General features: G+C 40.5%; 1 protein-coding gene across 1 annotated transcript in view; it reads left to right on the forward strand.

Annotated features, from left to right (window-relative positions):
- LOC137657855 (protein dispatched-like) overlaps nt 1-15,473 on the forward strand; it is a 112,742-nt gene extending 97,269 nt beyond the window's left edge. Inside the window, exons 13-14 of the mRNA XM_068392452.1 lie at nt 1,498-2,446; nt 13,250-15,473. Of these exons, the coding sequence (XP_068248553.1) occupies nt 1,498-2,446; nt 13,250-14,449 (2,149 nt within the window). The 3' untranslated portion in view covers nt 14,450-15,473. The remainder of the gene's footprint in view (nt 1-1,497; nt 2,447-13,249) is intronic.
- The last annotated feature ends 4,986 nt before the right edge of the window (nt 15,474-20,459 follow it).

Raw genomic sequence — 20,459 nt, forward strand, 5'->3', positions numbered from 1 at the left:
TACTATGCAGACATGATTCAAAGCCACCAATAGATTAACTGACTGACGTAGTATGACGTAGTTCGTCCTAACCACTGTGCTGATATTCTTAGCTCTCTTTGTGCTGGTAAGCTGATCAGCTCTAATAATGCTCATACCTATACAGTAGTACTTTACAGTTGAATAAGTTGATATGGTAGGAAGTCTAATAGGCTTTTTTAAAGGTAGTTTTGTTTGAGACTTGCTATTGGTTGAAATCATTCTGTAATTGAAGAAATACCACAGGAATATCGGGTAAGTAAACAAATAAGTTATTTTATTTTAGCAATTATGCTTTTTTTATTGTCTTGTATGCCAAAGTTATATGTACACTTCAGTTTTTAATATATTGTACCTGTAATATTAGAAAATCTTGTATTCAGAAAATATTTATTCAAAATTAGAGGAGAGAATATTAATGTTATAGATGATATTATTTGGGTACAAGTCCTTGAAATATAAGAAACAAAAACAGAGATGAATGAAAATATATTTTTAAATCAAATTATACCTGAACAAAGAATGATATACTTTATGTGTATATTTTATATACCCCTGAAATAAATTCCTTATTGTTTTTTTATCCATTCTCAGAAAACTTTATTGTATTTTACTTTCATCTGTGGTTTAACTGACTATTATTATTATTATTATTATTATTATTATTATTATTATTATTATTGAATATTTTAACTAGAGAAGAGTTACATATTTAGTTGCATAAGGCATTCCTGAAGGATTTATTTCTGAATGAAGTGAAGAACAAAAAAAGAAAAGGCTGAAGGGTGCAGCATTAAAAGCGAGGAACTGAATGGGTTGTCGAAAAAATGTATCAAATTGGTGCTTTTAGTTATGCCTACAGTGAGCTATACGAAGCTCCCTGTATGCATTGATAGTTTGGCCAGAGTAATTAACAGCACTTAATACAATAAATTCGGATGGGTTGTATGAAAAGGATAATCAAATGTAGAGTTTTAAGTTTATATATTGATGTTTAAAAGTTTTAATTGCCACAAATTTTAAGATTTTATGATCTTTAATTGTTTTTTATTTTTAAGTTTGGTGCATTGCAACCTTCAAACAATTTGCTTAAAGACTAAAATGGCTGTAATACGTAATATTTAATGTTTATAAAGGATATTTGTTAGTTCCACCTCCTTTGAATTTCATCATAGTGAAGCTAAGTACCGTTGTAATTTATTGAGTTAAGTTATTTTTGCCAGGTTTCATTACTCAATAAACGGTATACCAATTTTTGGTTGTACTGTATTTAGTTTCTGATATATTTGTCTCTAAGCATTAACCCTTACCTCCCACCATAAGAATTCTTTTTCTTTTCTCTCGTGGAACAATTTCAACCTCAAATTTATTCTTTATTAAAATTAACCAAATCCTTTGATACATTATAAATTTACTTTACTGAAATGTCATCAACTTTTATTTTGTCAGAAAAGTAAAATTTGGAATTTTTGTTTCCAGTATTTTTGCAGGCACCGTTGTTTTGGCCAACCTGATGCTGATGTTGACATGGGTTCCAGCCTGTGTTGTCGTTGCAGAACGCTGGGGTGCATCCACATGCTGTTTGTGTGTTCCACCAGCACCTGTCTATGCTCCTCAGCTTCCACCAAGATGCTCGCTCGTCTGTGCACTTCCATTACGACTCTGCTACTTTTGCGCCGAAGCTGGAAGAGACTTTTTCGAGAAAATATTACCGCTGATCATTGTGAAACCCCGTTACCTCTGGATCTTGCTGTTCGGCTCCCTGGCAGTTTGTAGTTCTCTCGTAGTGTTTTATTATCCAGGATTAAAACTTCCAGATTCACAGGATTTTCAGTTGTTCTCTAGAGATCACTATTTTGAACAGTATGACTTAGAGTACAAATACAAGTTCTGGTTTGAACGTAACCTTAGAAGTGACATCGTGAACCACCTGCCAGTGAGAATTGTGTGGGGAATAAAGCCAGTGGACAATGGGGACTACCTAGATCCAGCTTCAAAGGGAACCATAGTATTTGATGATAGTTTTGATGTTTCACGTCCAGAATCTCAGGAATGGCTGTTAAACTTCTGCCGAAATCTTCGGAATCAAACGTTCTACATGTCGACACTCGGACCTCTGCTTCCAAATTGTTTCATTGAAACTTTCAAGGCTTATATGGACAGAAAGTGCATTGATCCCATTAAAGGTGTTAACCGTGCCCCATGCTGTGAAGAATCTGTCTTCCCTTATAGTGAGGAAGTCTTTGAGAAATGCATTCACAAGGGCATAAAGGCACTGTATCAAACACCAAGGGAGTACCTCATTCCAGGTGTGGCCGGACCTAAATTCAGCCGAAAGACAGGAAAAGTTGCTGCTGTAGTTGTGGAGTATGATAGTAATGTGCTCTGGTCTCTGTCATATGACGATATGCACCAGTTTTTTACAGAGGTGAGTTTTAATTATTGTACTTCGAAAATTAAAAAAAAAAAAAAGTTGTGTTGTATGCAGATGAGTTTTAAAGCTTAGATTTAATTGTTTCAGAGCTGTTTTTCCATAATGGTTCTGACCAAATATTAAATTAGTAATTCTCAATATTTTATTTAATGTTTGTATACATACATACATACATACATATACCAAGGCACTTCCCCCAATTTTGGGGGTAGCCGACATCAACAAAGAAACAAAAACAAAAAGGGGACCTCTTCTCTCTACGTTCCTCCCAGCCTAACAAGGGACTCAACCGAGTTCAGCTGGTACTGCTAGGGTGTCACACCCCACCCTCCCACATTATCCACCACAGATGAAGCTTCATAATGCTGAATCCCCTACTGCTGCTACCTCCGCGGTCATCTAAGGCATCGGAGGCAGCAGCAGGGCCTACCGGAACTGCGTCACAATCGCTCGCCATTCATTCCTATTTCTAGCACGTTCTCTTGCCTCGCTCACATCTATCCTCCTATCACCCAGAGCTTCCTTCACTCCATAATGTTTGTACTTCAAAAATTAAAGAAAAAAGTAGTGGTGTATGCAGTTAAGATTATACAGAGGAGTTTTAAAGCTTAGATTTAAATTTTTTCAGAGCTGTTTTTCCATAATTGACAAAATATTAAATTAGTAATTCTCAATTTTTTATTTAATGTTTGTATTTCGGAAATATAAAAAAAAATAGCTGTGGTATTTGCAGTTATGATTATACAGAGGAGTTTTAAAGCTTAGATTTAAATTTTTTCAATATTAATCTTACCCGATAATCATGTAGCTGTCAACTCCGTTGCCCGACAGAAATCTACGGACGGGATACGCCAGCGATCGCTATACAAGAGGGGGGTGTACTCACCAGCGCCATCTGTGGTCAGGTACTGCAGTACTTCTTGTCAACACCACCTCAATTTTTCCTCTGTCGTGCCGCCGGCAAGACCTACATGGATACGCTCTTGATTTTGGAGTCTTTGTTCACGGTTTTGGTGAAGTATTGCTCTGAAATTTAGCTTTCGCTATACAGGAAGCTTTTCCCTTAGCTTAGATAGCTTTTGGATTGATTTTGATTAATGGTATAACGATCTTTGCTTTAATTTGGAAACCCCCCTTGACTGTTCTCTAATTCAAGATGTCCGACCATTCTCAAGCTCCTAGACAAAGACGATGTAGTGTTAGGACTTGTAATAGGCGTCTTCCGAAGGCCTCGGTTGATCCTCACACCGTTTGTTCCGACTGTAGGGGAAAAACCTGTCAGTTGGAAGATCGATGTGAGGAATGTGCCGGGCTTTCGGAATTCGATTTTAATGAATTCCTCAAGTATACGGCTAAGTTAGAGAGGGAGAGAGTTAGGAGGAGTTCTTCTCGCTCTTTGGTTTATTCCTCCCCCCATGATCCTCAACCTTTTCCTTCCCCTGTAGTGGTGACCCCCGAACCTATTACTAGTGCTCAGCCTGATATGTCGGATGTGTTACGTGCCATTCAGGCTTTAGGTGATAAGGTGGAGTCTGTAGTGAGTGACCACAAGTTTCTCTTGGCAGATGTCAAGGAACTTAAAGTGAAAAGTGCAATGGGAAGTGGTAGTGCCAGTGCTGTGCCTAGTGTCAGTGTCAGTGTTGCGCATGAGGATACTTCTGTGCGTGCCAGTCGTCCTCCCAGTCCGGGACCTCTTGCAAGCTCCCAAGCCCAGGGGAGAAGCAATGTCGAAGGGCAAAAGGGTTCGGCAGGCCTTGATCGGCGCACAGTAGTATCCTCAGTGGTTGCGGGCGTATCTTATAGAGATCGTCACTTCCACTCTCAGACGATTGAGCCCTTAATTTCCTCGTCTGCGGAAGAAGTTTCCGGGAGGAAACGCTGGACCCAGGTCTCAAGGCCTCTTAAGCGTAAGGTCCAGACCGAGCGAGTCCAACAGCCCAGATGTAGCCACTGGGCTAGTTCGGACTCGCCGCAGTCATCTGATGGCTGCACACCTCCTAAGAGAGGTAAAGCGATGCCTCAACAGGCCTCTGCCCCAACTTCTGTTGATCCCAAGTTGGCTATGCTGCAGACTATGCAGTCGCAGCTGGCGGTGTTGATGCAGGAGTTCCAGGCAGAGAAGGTTAGCACACCTCCTCCTGCGAGCGCTCCTCCACCTCTGCGCAGTCCACCCTGCCAGACGTATGATGTTGAGGTTCCTCAACCTGCCTCCATGCGTGAGCTGCCGCATTGGGAGTTGCCAGATACCAACGCTGTGCAGCAACCTCCACTTTCCTTGAGGCAGGAGCCTCTTGCTTTGCGGCAACCTCCTCAACACTTGAGGCAGGAGCCTTATGCTTTGCAGCAACCTCCTCTACCCTTGAGGCAGGAGCCTCATGCGTTGCGACAACCTCCTCCATCCTCGAGGCAGCAACCTCTTGCGTTGCGGCAACCTCCACCATCCTTGAGGCAGCAACCTCAACTCTTGCGGCAGCCACCTCAACTCTTGAGGCAAGAACCTCAACTCTTGAGGCGAGAACCTCAACTCTCGAGGCAAGCACCTCAACTCTTGAGGCAAGAACCTCAACTCTTGAGGCAAGAACCTCAACCCTTGAGGCAAGAACCTCAACTCTTGAGGCAAGAGCCTCTCTCTGCGCAGCCACCTCCTCAACCCTTGAGGCAGGCGCAACTCTTGAGGCAGGAGCCTCATGCTATGAGGCAGCCACCTCAACGCATGCAGCAACCGCATTCTTCGCAGCATGAGCCTCTTCCCATTCAACATGAACCGCAGTCTATGCAGCATGAGCCTCATGCCTTACAGCATTCGCTTCTCACCTCACTTGCTCCTCAGACCCCCGCAGAACCTCCTTCATCCCAGCCTCATGACTTTGTCATTGCCAGCCCTCATCCTCTTCAGCAGAGACTTGAGGATGAATCCGCAAGTGCGCATGCACCCGTTCTTCAGGATTCAACCATTCAGCATACCGCTTTATCGTTACCTCTCGCTTCTCAACCCTCAGGTGATGAGGTTTCTGAGGATGAAGCGGCTCACCTGGATGATCCTTCTTCTGATGTGGAGGAACCCAAGTCGTTGCCACCCTCCATTGACTTTCGTAAGGTCCTGACGCTGTTCAGAGAGTTATACCCTGAACACTTTGTTTCTGCTACCCCTCGTTCTCCTCCATCCGAGTTTTCTCTAGGCATGCAGCCTATTAAGTCTGCCTACACTAAGCTTATCTTCGCTAGATCATCAAAGAGAGCTTTGAGAATTTTAGGGGATTGGTTGCAGTCCAAGCAGCAACTGGGAAGGACGTCTTTTATGTTTCCTCCTCCTAAGCTGACTTCTAAGTCGGGCGTCTGGTATGCCACGGGAGAGGAACCAGGCTTGGCGATCCCTGCCTCTGCCCAGGCTGACTTCTCAAGTTTGGTTGACTCTCCCCGTAGATCGGCTATGAGACGCTCTAAGGTCTGCTGGACCTTTTCTGATCTGGACCACTTCTTGAAGGGAGTCTTTCGCGCCTTTGAAATTTTTAATTTCCTCGACTGGTGCCTGGGGGCCTTGAGCAAGAAGACTGCCCCTTCTGACAAAGACTCGGCCATGCTGATCATGTCCTGTATGGACAAAGCAATTCGCGATGGTTCTGGCGAACTTGCTTCTATTTTTGTCTCGGGAGTCCTCAAGAAAAGGGAACAACTTTGCTCCTTCCTTTCTACTGGTGTGACCTCTTGCCAGAGGTCACAGTTACTATTTGCTCCTCTCTCCAAGTTCCTGTTTCCTGAGGATCTAATCAAAGAGATGGCTGCAGCTCTTATACAGAAGGATACGCATGACCTCATGGCCTCTTCAGCACGCAAGGCTAAGGTTGTACCTTCAGTACCGAGAACTTACCGCACCCCAGTGGCTGATACACCTGCTACCAGATTTATTCCGCCCTTTCGTGGCAGAGCCCCCAGCCGAGGAAGTACCCGCCCAGACGGTCACAGGGGCAGGTCCAAGAAAGGTGCCAAGTCCACGAAAAGCAAGCATTGACTCTCCTCCTCTCCAGACAGCTGTAGGAGCCAGACTCAAAACCTTCTGGCAAGCCTGGGAAAGAAGAGGTGCAGACGCTCAGTCTGTCAAGTGGCTAAGGGAGGGTTACAGAATTCCGTTCTGCCGCAATCCCCCTCTGACCACTTCTCCCATCAACCTCTCTCCCAACTACAAGGAAAAGGACAAGAGGCTAGCGTTACATCAAGAGGTGTCGCTCCTGTTACAGAAGGAGGCAGTGGTGATAGTCCGGGATCATCAATCCCCGGGCTTTTACAACCGTCTCTTCCTGGTGGCCAAGAAGACAGGAGGTTGGAGACCGGTGCTGGACGTCAGTGCGCTCAATGCTTATGTCACCAAGCAGACGTTCACTATGGAGACGACGAAGTCGGTCCTAGCAGCGGTCAGGCAGGAGGACTGGATGGTCTCGTTGGATCTGAAAGACGCCTACTGTTACGTTCCCATCCATCCAGACTCCCAACCTTTTCTGAGATTCGTCTTTGGAGAGGTTGTGTACCAATTCCAAGCCCTGTGTTTTGGCCTAAGCACGGCACCTCTGGTGTTTACGCGACTGATGAGGAATATTGCGAAATTCCTCCACTTGGCGGACATCAGAGCCACCCTTTATTTAGACGACTGGCTTTTAAGAGCCCCCACAAGTCGTCGCTGTCTGGAGAGTCTCAGATGGACTTTGGATTTGACCGAGGAACTGGGTCTATTGGTCAATTTAGAGAAGTCCCAGCTTGTTCCTTCCCAAACCATCGTTTACCTGGGAATGGAGATTCAGAGTCAGGCTTTTCGGGCTTTTCCGTCGGCCCCAAGAATCAACCAAGCCCTAGAGTGCATCCTGAGCATGCTGAAGAAGAACAGATGCTCGGTGAGACAGTGGATGAGTCTAACAGGGACTCTGTCATCGTTAGCCCTGTTCACCGAGTTAGGGAGACTCCACCTCCGCCCCCTTCAGTACCATCTAGCAGCTCACTGGGACAAGGATATGACGCTCGAGGCGGTCTCTATTCCTGTTACCAAAGAGATGAGGACTACTCTAATGTGGTGGAAGAGCAACATCCTTCTCAAGGAGGGTCTCTCTTTAGCTGTTCAGACCCCCGATCTTCATCTCTACTCGGACGCATCAGACTCGGGCTGGGGCGCGACCTTGGACGGACAGGAATGCTCGGGGACATGGAACAGGGAACAGGAAACGCTTCACATCAATTGCAAGGAGTTGTTGGCAGTTCATCTGGCCTTAATGAACTTCAAGTCCCTCCTGCTAAACAAGGTGGTGGAGGTGAACTCCGACAACACCACAGCCTTGGCGTACATCTCCAAGCAGGGAGGGACTCATTCGAGGAAGCTGTTCGAGATAGCAAGGGTCCTCCTCATTTGATCAAGAAGTCGAAAACTCACGCTGGTAACGAGATTCATTCAGGGCAATATGAATGTCTCGGCAGATCGCCTCAGCAGGAAGGGTCAAGTCATCCCCACAGAATGGACCCTTCACAAGAACGTGTGCAACAGGCTTTGGGCCTTGTGGGGTCAGCCAACGATAGATCTGTTCGCTACCTCGATGACCAAGAGGCTCCCATTGTACTGTTCCCCGATCCCAGACCCGGCAGCAGTTCACGTGGATGCTTTTCTGCTGGATTGGTCCCACCTCGACCTGTATGCATTCCCGCCGTTCAAGATCATCAACAGGGTTCTTCAGAAGTTCGTCTCTCACGAAGGGACACGGCTGACGCTGGTTGCTCCCCTTTGGCCTGCAAGAGAATGGTTCACAGAGGTACTGCAATGGCTGGTCGACGTTCCCAGGACTCTCCCTCTAAGAGTGGACCTTTTACGTCAACCTCACGTAAACAAGGTACACCCAAGCCTCCACGCTCTTCGTCTGACTGCCTTCAGACTATCGAAAGACTCTCTAGAGCTAGAGGCTTTTCGAAGGAGGCAGCCAGAGCGATTGCCAGAACAAGGAGGTTATCCACTCGCAGAGTCTATCAATCCAAGTGGGAAGTCTTCCGAAGCTGGTGCAGAGCCAATGCAGTTTCCTCTACCAGTACCTCTGTAACCCAAGTTGCTGACTTCCTGTTACATCTTAGGAATGTTAGATCTCTTTCGGCTACTACGATCAAGGGGTACAGAAGTATGTTGGCAGCAGTTTTCCGCCACAGAGGCTTGGATCTTTCCTCCAACAAAGATCTACAGGACATCCTTAGGTCTTTTGAGACCTCTAAAGAACGTCGCTTGTCCACTCCAGGCTGGAATCTAGACGTAGTCTTAAGGTTCCTTATGTCACCTAGATTTGAACCTCTCCAGTCAGCCTCTTTCAAAGACCTTACTCTCAAAACTCTTTTCCTCGTCTGCCTTGCAACAGCCAAAAGAGTTAGTGAGGTTCACGCCTTCAGCAGGAACATAGGATTCACATCTGAAACAGCTACATGTTCCTTACAGCTCGGTTTTTTGGCGAAAAATGAACTTCCTTCACGTCCTTGGCCTAGATCGTTCGAAATTCCTAGCCTTTCCAACATGGTGGGTAACGAACTAGAGAGAGTTCTTTGCCCTGTCAGAGCTCTAAAGTACTATCTTAAAAGGTCTAAGCCTATACGAGGGCAATCAGAGGCCTTATGGTGTGCCATTAAGAAACCTTCGATGCCTATGTCCAAGAACGCAGTTTCTTACTACATAAGGCTTCTGATTAGAGAAGCTCATTCTCACATGAAGGATGAAGACCTTGCTTTGCTGAAGGTAAGGACACACGAAGTGAGAGCTGTGGCTACTTCAGTGGCCTTCAAACAGAACCGTTCTCTGCAGAGTATTATGGATGCAACCTATTGGAGGAGCAAGTCAGTGTTTGCATCATTCTATCTCAAAGATGTCCAGTCTCTTTACGAGAACTGCTACACCCTGGGACCATTCGTAGCAGCGAGTGCAGTAGTAGGTGAGGGCTCAACCACTACATTCCCTTAATCCCATAACCTTTTTTAACCTTTCTCTTGAATGCTTTTATTGTTGTTTTGGGTTGTTACGGTGGGCTAAGAAGCCTTCCGCATCCTTGTTGATATGGCGGGTGGTCAATTCTTTCTTGAGAAGCGCCTAGGTTAGAGGTTGTGTTGAGGTCCTTTAGTATGGGTTGCAGCCCTTTATACTTCAGCACCTTAGAGTTGTTCAGCCTCCTAAGAGGACCGCTGCGCTCAGTAAGGAAGACGTACTTATTAAAGGCAGAGTAATGGTTCAAGTCGACTTCCTTACCAGGTACTTATAATTTCATTTGTTATTTTGAATAACTGATAATATGAAATACGGGATACTTAGCTTCTTGATTAACTTGTACACTGGTTTTCACCCACCCCCCTGGGTGTGAATCAGCTACATGATTATCGGGTAAGATTAATATTGAAAAATGTTATTTTCATTAGTAAAATAAATTTTTGAATATACTTACCCGATAATCATGATTTAATTGACCCACCCTTCCTCCCCATAGAGAACCAGTGGACCGAGGAAAAATTGAGGTGGTGTTGACAAGAAGTACTGCAGTACCTGACCACAGATGGCGCTGGTGAGTACACCCCCCTCTTGTATAGCGATCGCTGGCGTATCCCGTCCGTAGATTTCTGTCGGGCAACGGAGTTGACAGCTACATGATTATCGGGTAAGTATATTCAAAAATTTATTTTACTAATGAAAATAACATTTTTCAGAGCTGTTTTTCCATAATTATTTTGACAAAATATTAAATTAGTAATTCACAATTTTTTATTTGCATGTGCAGGGTACTTCTTTTTACTGGTCACATATAGTCTCTTTTGTTTTGATTTATTGGATTGTTCTTTTTAGTGAATCTTAACATTACCAGTCATAGTATGCCCGGTTATCACATTACTGTACTGTAATTTGATATCAGCAATATCAAGTTCTTAACCCTTTTACCCCCAAAGGACGTACTGGTACGTTTCACAAAACTCATCCCTTTACCCCCATGGACGTACTGGTACGTTCTTGCAAAAAACTGCTATTTAAATTTTTTTTTAATATTTTTGATAATTTTTGGGAGAAACTTCAGGCATTTTCCAAGAGAATGAGACCAACCTGACCTCTCTATGACAAAAATTAAGGCTGTTAGAGCAATTTAAAAAAAATATACTGTAAAATGTGCTTGAAAAAAAATAACCCCTGGGGGTTAAGGGTTGGAAATTTCCAAATAGCCTGGGGGTAAATGGGTTAAATAATGGTCTTTGTCATGGAGAATGGTGGACACAATCGTCCAATCCAGGGCCAAGGCGCATGTAGTGTTAATGATGTCGTCCTTCTTTTCATATCTTTTGATTATGTCCAATTTATCTTATATAATTATAACATGACGCTTGGACACAGTAGGTTTACTTTTTGGGGGGAGCGATGGCTAACCCTTTTACCCCCAGGCTATTAGGAAATTTCCAACCCTTAACCCCCAGGGGGTTATTTTTTTCCCAGCACATTTTGCAGTATATTTTTTTTAAATTTCTCTAACAGCCTTAATTTTTGTCATAGAGAGGTCAGGTTGGTCTCATTCTCTTGGAAAATGCCTGAATTTTCTCAAAAAATTATCAAAAATATGAAAAAAAAAATTTATAAAATTTTTTTGCAAGGACGTACCGGTACGTCCATGGGGGTAAAGGGATGGCTTTTGTGAAACGTACCAGTACGTCCTTTGGGGGTAAAAGGGCTAAAATCAAGAAAAATTGTCAAGGTTAAGAATTATAATTTCAACACGTTTGTGCAAATCAAGGGAAAACTTGGGAAAAATTAACTAAGGAAGTAGGCTGTCTGGCTGAAACAAGTGGGAAGCTGTTCAAGATATGTCGCTGCAAATTATTTTATTCTCTTATAGGTAATCCTTCTTTTGAGTGATTAATGAGATGTTTTAGCTTATTCTTATTTTATCATTAGCAATCGCAGATTAAGCATTAAGGACGTCATACTTTTAACAAGTATTCATGTGTTGTTTGACTCAACAAAGTAATGAAACCAACAGTGCTTCAGTAAGATTAAAGTTCATTCCCAAATCTGTATTTTATGCCTCAAAGAAGGATTGAAATAAAGTTTCAGATAAAGCATGTGCTTCTTTTATATGTACATATTTATATTTTCTTTACACTATTTGCACTACTATTTATATATTGAAAGTATTGATTCACTTATTTTTTGAATAAAAGTTTATTTGTTTTGATCTTTTTAGCCATTTTTTATTGTTACTGTGCAGCATACAGACAGACGTAAGGTCATGTAAAACATTGTGATGTGGATTTTTTTTTTTTTTTTTTGTATTTAATAATTAACCCTTTTACCCCCAAAGGGCGTACTGGTACGTTTCACAAAACTCATCCCTTTACCCCCATGGATGTACCAGTACGTCCTTGCAAAAAACTGCTATTTAAATTATTTTTTGCATATTTTTGATAATTTTTTTGAGAAACTTCAGGCATTTTCCAAGAGAATGAGACCAACCTGACCTCTCTATGGGAAAAATTAAGGCTGTTAGAGCAATTTAGAAAAAAAATATACTGCAAAATGGGCTTGAAAAAAATAACCCCTGGGGGTTAAGGGTTGGAAAGTTCAGGCATTTTCCAAGAGAATGAGACCAACCTGACCTCTCTATGGGAAAAATTAAGGCTGTTAGAGCAATTTAGAAAAAAAATATACTGCAAAATGGGCTTGAAAAAAATAACCCCTGGGGGTTAAGGGTTGGAAAGTTCCAAATAGCCTGGGGGTAAAAGGCTTAAAGAAGAGCAATGTAAAGTTGGAACTGACATAAATCGAACTGGCATACAGAAGTGTTATTGTATATGGTGTAAACTCAACTTTTTATATCTTGTAATCTTCAAATTGTCAGGTTATTGATGGTTAGAAATTTAATTGTAAATAAGATATTCGCTGTCCTAGGGATTCATCAATTATCTGTTTTGATACTTAATCTTGTGCTTTGGTACTCACGCTATGCATAGATAATTTTCAACTCTTATTCACTTATGCAAACATTTCTTTCAAGATATTATATTGATTTGTAAAGAGGTAAGGTGAAGGATGATATGGAGAAAAGACGTTTGGTGAAAGAGGGTTACTTTGATAGAAGCCATTGGAGAGGATGCATCAGGTAACTAACCCCTTAATGTAGGGATAATAGTGAGAAAGAAAAAAATATTTTGATTTGTAAAGGAACTTGGTTCTTTGCAAAAATTTATCTTTGTTAATGATGAGGTGGTTTGGCCATGTTGAGAGAATGGAAAATGGCTGTCTGCTAAAGAAGGTGATAAATGCAAGAGTTGATGGGAGAAGTACAAGAGGAAGGCCAAGGTTTGGGTGGATGGATGGAATGAAGGAAGCTCTGGGTGATAGAGGATAGATGTGAAAGAGGCAAGAGAGCGTGCTAGAAATAGGAATGAATGGCGAGCGATTGTGACGCAGTTCCGGTAGGCCCTGCTGCTTCCTCCGATGCCTTAGATGACCGTGGAGGTAGCAGCAGTAGGGGATTCAGCATTATGAAGCTTCATCTGTGGTGGATAACGGGGGAAGGTGGGCTATGGCACCTTACCAGTACCAGCTGAACTCAGTTGAGTCCCTTGTTAGGCTGGGAGGAACGTAGAGAGTAGAGGTCCCCTTTTTTGTTTTTGTTTCATTTGTTGATGTCGGCTACCCCCCAAAATTGGGGGAAGTGCCTTGGTATATGTATATGTATGTATGTATGTTAATGATGATTAGTGTTCAATCATTGTTAGAGCACTTTGATATCTAACCAAGTTTTTTTCTCTTTTCTGCAGGTGGACACTTGGGTAACAGAACAACTGAAAAATGCACCTGAAGGAATGAAAGGAGGCTGGTTCATCTCATACTTGACCTTCTTTGATGTCCAGAGATCATTGTCTGTAGGAACAGGAGTAGCGGTTGCTGTGGCTGTTGGTGTGAGTTTGGCAGTGTTGGTGGTAACAACCCTCAATATTGTTGTGAGTCTGTTAGCTGTAATAAGCGTAGGTGCTATTATATTGGTGACATTAGCTGCACTGGTTTTACTTGGCTGGCATTTGAATATTCTGGAGAGTGTCACAGTGAGTGTGGCCATTGGTTTAGCTGTAGACCTCACTCTTCACTACGGAGTTGCATACCGGTTATCCCCGGAGTCTGATCGTGATGCTGCTGTATCTTGGGCCGTTGGTCGCCTCGGTAGCCCAGTTTTCATGGCAGCAGCCACCTCTTTGGCTGCAGGTATTGCCATGTTACCAGCAAGGGTGTTAGCATATGTGCATATTGGCACTTTTCTTACAGTAATAACAGCTGCTTCTTACATCTATAGTACCTTCTTCTACCTCCCTCTTTTGCGTGTGTTTGGTCCGGAATCAGGGTGTGGACAACTGTCTTATCCTCAGGTTACGTGTAGTCAGTGTTGTTCTCAAGGTTCTCAGCCCCATGTTGACAAAACTGTGTACCACCAAGCTTTTATGAGCGAATCTACTTTGTCAACCTCAAGCACATCGTGTCCTCCTCCTCAGACTCATCCATCATCAGACACACATGAACTCGAACCATTAACAGCTGCAAGACTGTCGGGAAGAGGTGGATCGCATAATCGCACCGTCCACAACCCTACACGTCACAAAGTTGGGCAAACTCAACCTCAGCCGTTGCCAGATACTCCTCATAACCATGTAGCATCTCACACCGAAGGAGCAGCCCCCCAAGCAGGTGGAGGTCGAGCAGCTCGCTCAGGTTCTCTGTCATCATCAGTGAGTGTCCGTGAGCAGGGAGCTTTTGTTCCGCGTAAAGTTTCATTACCATCCCCTGGAGGAGCAGTTAGTGAAGGAGGTGAGCCTTCGCCTCGACATAGTGTTGCTCCAGCATCATCAGCCACAACAATATTGTATTCAGAGCCGGACACAGATTCTGGACAACCATCTCATCATCACCACGAAGGAAATATCACCCCAATATCTGTAACTCCTGATAGTGGAACAATGGTTGCTTAGGGCAATGTGGAACTAATGTGACATTCGGCTGTGAATATTTGAGTGTGTATATTCTCATATATGATGTTTGCTAAAGTGAAACCACAGAGTATTTGTAATTGTGATAACGATATACTGTATTGCTCATTACACCTATGTTGGATGTACAGTATATATTTTGTCATGTGATGTGCTCCCTGCACTACAGTAGTGTGTTCTTTTGTTTTTATTAGTAGCTCAGTTTCTTGTGAAATACAGTTGTTGTATACAGTATTCCATATTGAAAGAATTCAGAGATTTTAGAGTGGTAGTTCAAGTTTAATGTTTGGAAAGATATAAAACTGTTTTGCAAGCATGAAGGTTCTAGTGCTTCTGCCGTTGTAGAATTTCCCCATTTTAAGATGGAGTCATTTTTAGAAAGTGCAGCTGGGATATTGATATTTTATACATACGGGGATCTTGTATTAAGATTAAGTGATCAATTTTTTTTATTCATACTCTGAGAAAAATACTTTTAGTTTTCACCCCCAAAGTTATTGATCTGCTAAGCAGTACATATCAGAAATAATCTTCAGTCATCCATTGACTATTGTCTTCCACACATAATGAACAAACTGGTTTGACAGTGTTATATGACATTGGCAAAATACGATTCCATTCATCCCTTTAGTAGTTACATTTGTTATTTCTCAGAATAAGTTCTAAAAGATCATTTTAACACATAGTGGTGCCATATGGTTAATTTGTTAGCCTAGTTACATAGTACTGCAGGTAGATACTTTATTTTTACACATTAAATGCCCTCTCATTATATTTATTACACTTGATAGTACTATATCTTATTGTCTTAAGTAGGGTTTACGGGGTCGAGCGGTTCGTCGAACCCGGTTGTCGAACCTGCATGTAAAACGGTTTGAAGAGGTGTAGTCGCTCACAAATGCATAAGGGTTGTGGACAATGAAGCCCCTCTCACGAAAGTCTGGCGAGAACAGACTTTCTTCGAACCGTTCGACAAAAGTGTTAGACCACCAAATACCCCGTTCACGTTCGAACATTATTTCAAACACTTGTCTGTCGAACCGTATTCGAGGAACCATTCAACCGTGGAAACCCGCCTTTAGTTTGTTTATTGCATCACTTAACATAGGCTGTTGATAGTAAAAATTGTAGAGAATTAGTTATACAATTTTTCCCTGTGCCAAAAATAGTAATTCTTGCAATAATTTTCCGTCCTGTTCTGTTACCAAGTTTTATTTTTACGTACGTACTATAGCTTTTTATTATTATGATCAGGAGATAGAAGGTAATGCTAAGTTGTTCTTTCTCCAGTTTTATTTAAGGAAAGATATTGTTAATTGATTGAAATGCCCAGCGATTCACTTCACTACTTTACTTTTAATCAGCAGGATTTTGGCTATGAATGAAATAGCATTGGATCGAAGGTTGCCTGTAATTGTCTTATGAAAAGGATTGAACAGCTTAAGGATGAACATGTGATCTCTGTGGTAATTTTAGCAAGTGGTGTTTGTGAATGTTGTGAAATATTTAGAACATGTGACATTCCGTATATTTTAATTTTAGTTACAGTTGATGATGCTTTTGTTACTTTTTCTGTAAGACAGTTCGTGCTATTACATATTGATATCTCTATGAAAATTGAATACACTTGCATATACAGTAATTACAATATTAAAGTTTTTTATGTTTATTTGTAAAGTGAATCTGGTGAGCTGGTACTGAATAAGTACAATTTAAATGCGAATAAAAGATTCAAAAGACAATAACACCATACCAAATTATATTTAGAATAAAAGCATGCAACGCAAGAGTGTCTTTGTTACAATAATACAGTAGATAATGTATTAGTGTATAATGATTTTAAGTTTATTATGTTTTACGAAGGTTGAACACAGCTTGCATTTTAACTTTGGAATTCTTTTCAGCAATTGAAAGAAAATAATACTCAGTAACTAAATTTATGTTTGATGGTGGAAAAAGCTGTTTGAATTATAAGAATGACATACTGTACTGTATATTTAGATGTGAAATTATTTTCCTTTTAATTTAGGTTTGTGTATTTTTGAAGTGTTATGTTGTATGTAATCAAGGTACGAAATGGACTGAAGTATTGAGAGGGAAGGTAACCTCAATTAGTTTCAGCTTCATTTTAGTACAATGATTGATGTCTCATTGAAGTAACTGAATGGTTGTTTACACTCACTCATTGGTAAGGCAAATAGAAGTACAGTACTGTACAGTATATTAACCTCCATTTTTAATACTTCCAGCTCAGTTCAAATAAGCACAAAATTGACAAATACTGTATTAAGAGAACTTAATGTATTTTTAGATCAGTTTTACATGTAGTATAACTAAACCTACTGTCACTTGAGGTTTAACAATGATGTTTACTAGGTTTCGGCTATATATTTTTAGGAACATTGTTATGCAGTTAGCAAATGGTAAATCAGAAGTTCGAGCTGTAGTTAACAAGATGTTTGTTTGTGGACGTGGTAATTTTAAACAGTTTTGAGCTAAAGGCTATTTATATATAGGTGAACTGACTAGTTTTTATTGCATAAATGTAATATATGATTTATGTACACTGAATTGGTGTGAACAGGCGAAAGAAATTATGCATTGTTAGGATCGGTAGGAACATTGTTGAGGTTGAAGTGCCTAGAGAAATGGTAATGTAATTGATTTGTAGTATTAGTCATTGTGCAACTTTTCTATTGCAATTTGAACAAGCTGGCAGGACCACAATTAAAGATCTTGAATATTAGTGGAATAGGTTAAACTTTAGTGTTAATATGTTTATGATGAAAGAAAAATTATCACCAAAGTTCACGAAGGTCATTGAGTGAAAATTCTACCTTATGACTTCAATGTAAAATGTTACCTATAACTTCACTGTAAAATGTTACCAAATTATCTGTAGATTGAAAACTCAGAAACTTGTTAATATTGGAATTTAAGAAGTACAGTATCAGAGTAACATTTGTACTTAAGGGATTTTGACGAAGGAAAAATCTATTTCTGGGGAGAGACCTGTGACGCCCGGTGAAAGTTTTACACAAACTACGCGACCTTTTTAGAGTTTTGGCTATCCTTGAGGAATCTGACACAGTGAGTTTGGATTACTTGGGTCAGATGGGGAACGGGATCAGGAAGGGACGGAGTTTCAACTCGAGGAGGAGAGGAAACCAACTGTTCTTTGGCCAGTGAGGTGGTACTAACGCCACTGCCCCCCGGAAGGAGCGTAGTTTGTGTAAAACTTTCACCGGCCGTCACAGGTCGACCCAGAAAATATAGTTATGATGTGCTTTATAAATCCAGCAAGGAAGTCACTCATTGTCTTTCACCGGAGACTTGTTTCCTTGTTTGATTAATGTCTTATTGGGAAAGAATTTTCTCTGTAAATTTGAGGCCACAAGTAATTAGTAAATTTCTAAGTACTCAATATTGATATATGTAGTTTTGTTTTATTTTTTAGGTATAGATGTGATTTACATCACAATGCAGTGTTCCAAGTTCACTTTTTTATTTTTTTATTAAGCATACCCATTTGTGTATGTTAGGGCTGTCAGCTTTATACCCTTTATATAAAAGCTGAAGATGTTAATGGAGAAATAAAGTGTTCTTTTTTTCTAACATGTTAGTTTTCATGACATTATTATGGCTAATAGGTAGTGGTATATATTTTTTTTTAAGCTTAGCATCTCTGGAAATTCAAATGAATGATACCAAAGCTCATTATTCAAAGGAATATTTAAAAGAAGTTTATGTTTAATTTGGAGTCCTGGTGAAGATTATCAAACTGTCTTAGCTCTGTACATTTGCAGTACAAATTTACCAAAACTGAACAAAAAATGCAAGAAATTGTTGTGAAGAGCACATTGATGATAATCTTGAGTAAGTCATAGTCAGAATTTTACTAGACTTAAGGACAGCATGTACAATTGTTTTGGATACAATATTTTCCTTTACCATGATACAGTTTGTGCTCTGTACTTAACCTCTCTTCCTAAGTTGCACCTAAGTGCTGATGGCTGTCCCTGTTCTGAATTCAAATACTGGAAATTAGTTAATGGTACTTTTTTATACAATCATGAATTTACTTCAACTACTGAATTTTAAAAGTGGGTGCTTGAGAGGTAGCAGAAACAGCTGCACTTTGGGACCACCTCAGAGGTCCCAGCATCTGTATATCCCAATTTCATAAATGTAAATCATAAATCAGATAAAAACCATAGATTTTAATCCTCTGGTGATCCGATGACGCATGAAAATATTTATTGCCTAAAGTGATCCAATGACACGAATTGCTGCAAATATTCACCTCACGCAAGGAAAACGAAACTCACACCACGAGTGGGCTAATGGTTGAGGAACATGTGAAGCCTAAAAGAAAATTTGTAGTAGCAGGGCATGTGTGGTAGGCCAATGCTGATTTCCAACGCGACATTTTTTTTTTTTGTTAGTTTACGCTCTCGTAAAAAAAATTTTCTAGGCAGGTTTGTGCATATGTAAATTATTGCAATATACATGTCTCAGATGATTAGAAGCCCATTCTTTGTACTTTTATATGGTTTATAAGACTATAAAAGCATTAATGCTTCTATCCATAAAATGTTATTGTAAAAACATCTACAACAAAACTGCGAAATTTTGTTATCTAAAAGTAAATTGCTCAATATTTTTCAAACAATACACATATTCTTTATTCATTATTATTGTAAATTTAATTTAATTGGCTTTACAATGGTATCTTCAACTTTTCATTATCTTTTTTGTTATGTCGTAACAATGAAAAACGTCAACATAAGTAGGTTGGAAAATCTGAAATTTTCGCAACAAAAAAAGAAGCTATTCTTCATTTGCACTTCACTTAATAATACATTTATTGGAAAGAGGTTGCTTCCACGCGAAAGGTCTACAATTCTACACCTTTTGTGGATTATGAAAAATCCTCAAACATAATTACTGTATTGCATTTTTCATGAATTTCTCAAAAACATAATTATTTTCTTTTTTAAATTTCACAGTCAACACATTTTTCTTTTTTATTTTTAAGCATTCCAGTTATGATCTTTTACATTACTGCAAAGTTCAATCTTTTGGCAATATGATGCAACAAACCAGAATCCTTAATCTGTTATAGTTTGGACGTACTGATTAAAAAAAAAAAGTTCACGAAGATCATTTTTTTGGCTAAGGCCATTATGCACTGTACCTCACCTTGACTTTTGTAAGCGCATAAACGCCAAATGGTTAATGTCTGGAACTGTACGATTAAATGCCATAGAGTTTCATTGATTCAATGTCTGCAATAACAAACATATGAAATATACCTTTTGAAAGCCGAAATCTACAGTTATATATTATTTGCCGTTAATTAAAGTAATATTATTATTATTATTATTAGATAAGCTACAACAATATATGGAAAGGCAGGATGCCAAGGCCCAAGGGCTCTAACAGGGAAAATAGCCCAGTGAGGAAAAGAAATATGAAACAAGTAGAATAATGTGCCTGAGTGTACCTGCAAGCAAGAGAATTCCAACCCGAGAGAGAATAAGGCTATGGCACTACCCAAGACGAGAACAAAGGTTTGATTTCAGAGTGTCTTTCTCCTAGAAGAGATGCTTACCATAGCTAAAAAGTCTCTTCTATCCTTAGGCTGTCAAGTGGAAAGTAGCCACTGAATAATTACAGTGAAATAATTAACCGCATGAGAATTAAGATATTTCCCCACGGGTATAATCCCACCAGTACACCTAACGCTTTGCACTGAAGGCATTTCTTATTAATCTAACCTAACCTAACTAAGAGTCTTTGCAGCATCCATCAGCTTCTGTTCTTACTCTCTTCCACCTGGGTTTCTAACTTCTTAACTGGTTGCTGAATGGTCCCTGACCCCAATTCATAAATGAAGCTATCAAAACTGGTGATCCAAAGCTTTTTATAAATTTGTTGCATATTATATAGCCAACAAATTGTGCCAACACAAGACTGACTACAGTTGGTT

The sequence above is a fragment of the Palaemon carinicauda genome, chromosome 18 (assembly GCF_036898095.1).
Source record: "Palaemon carinicauda isolate YSFRI2023 chromosome 18, ASM3689809v2, whole genome shotgun sequence".
Lineage (NCBI taxonomy): Eukaryota > Metazoa > Arthropoda > Malacostraca > Decapoda > Palaemonidae > Palaemon > Palaemon carinicauda.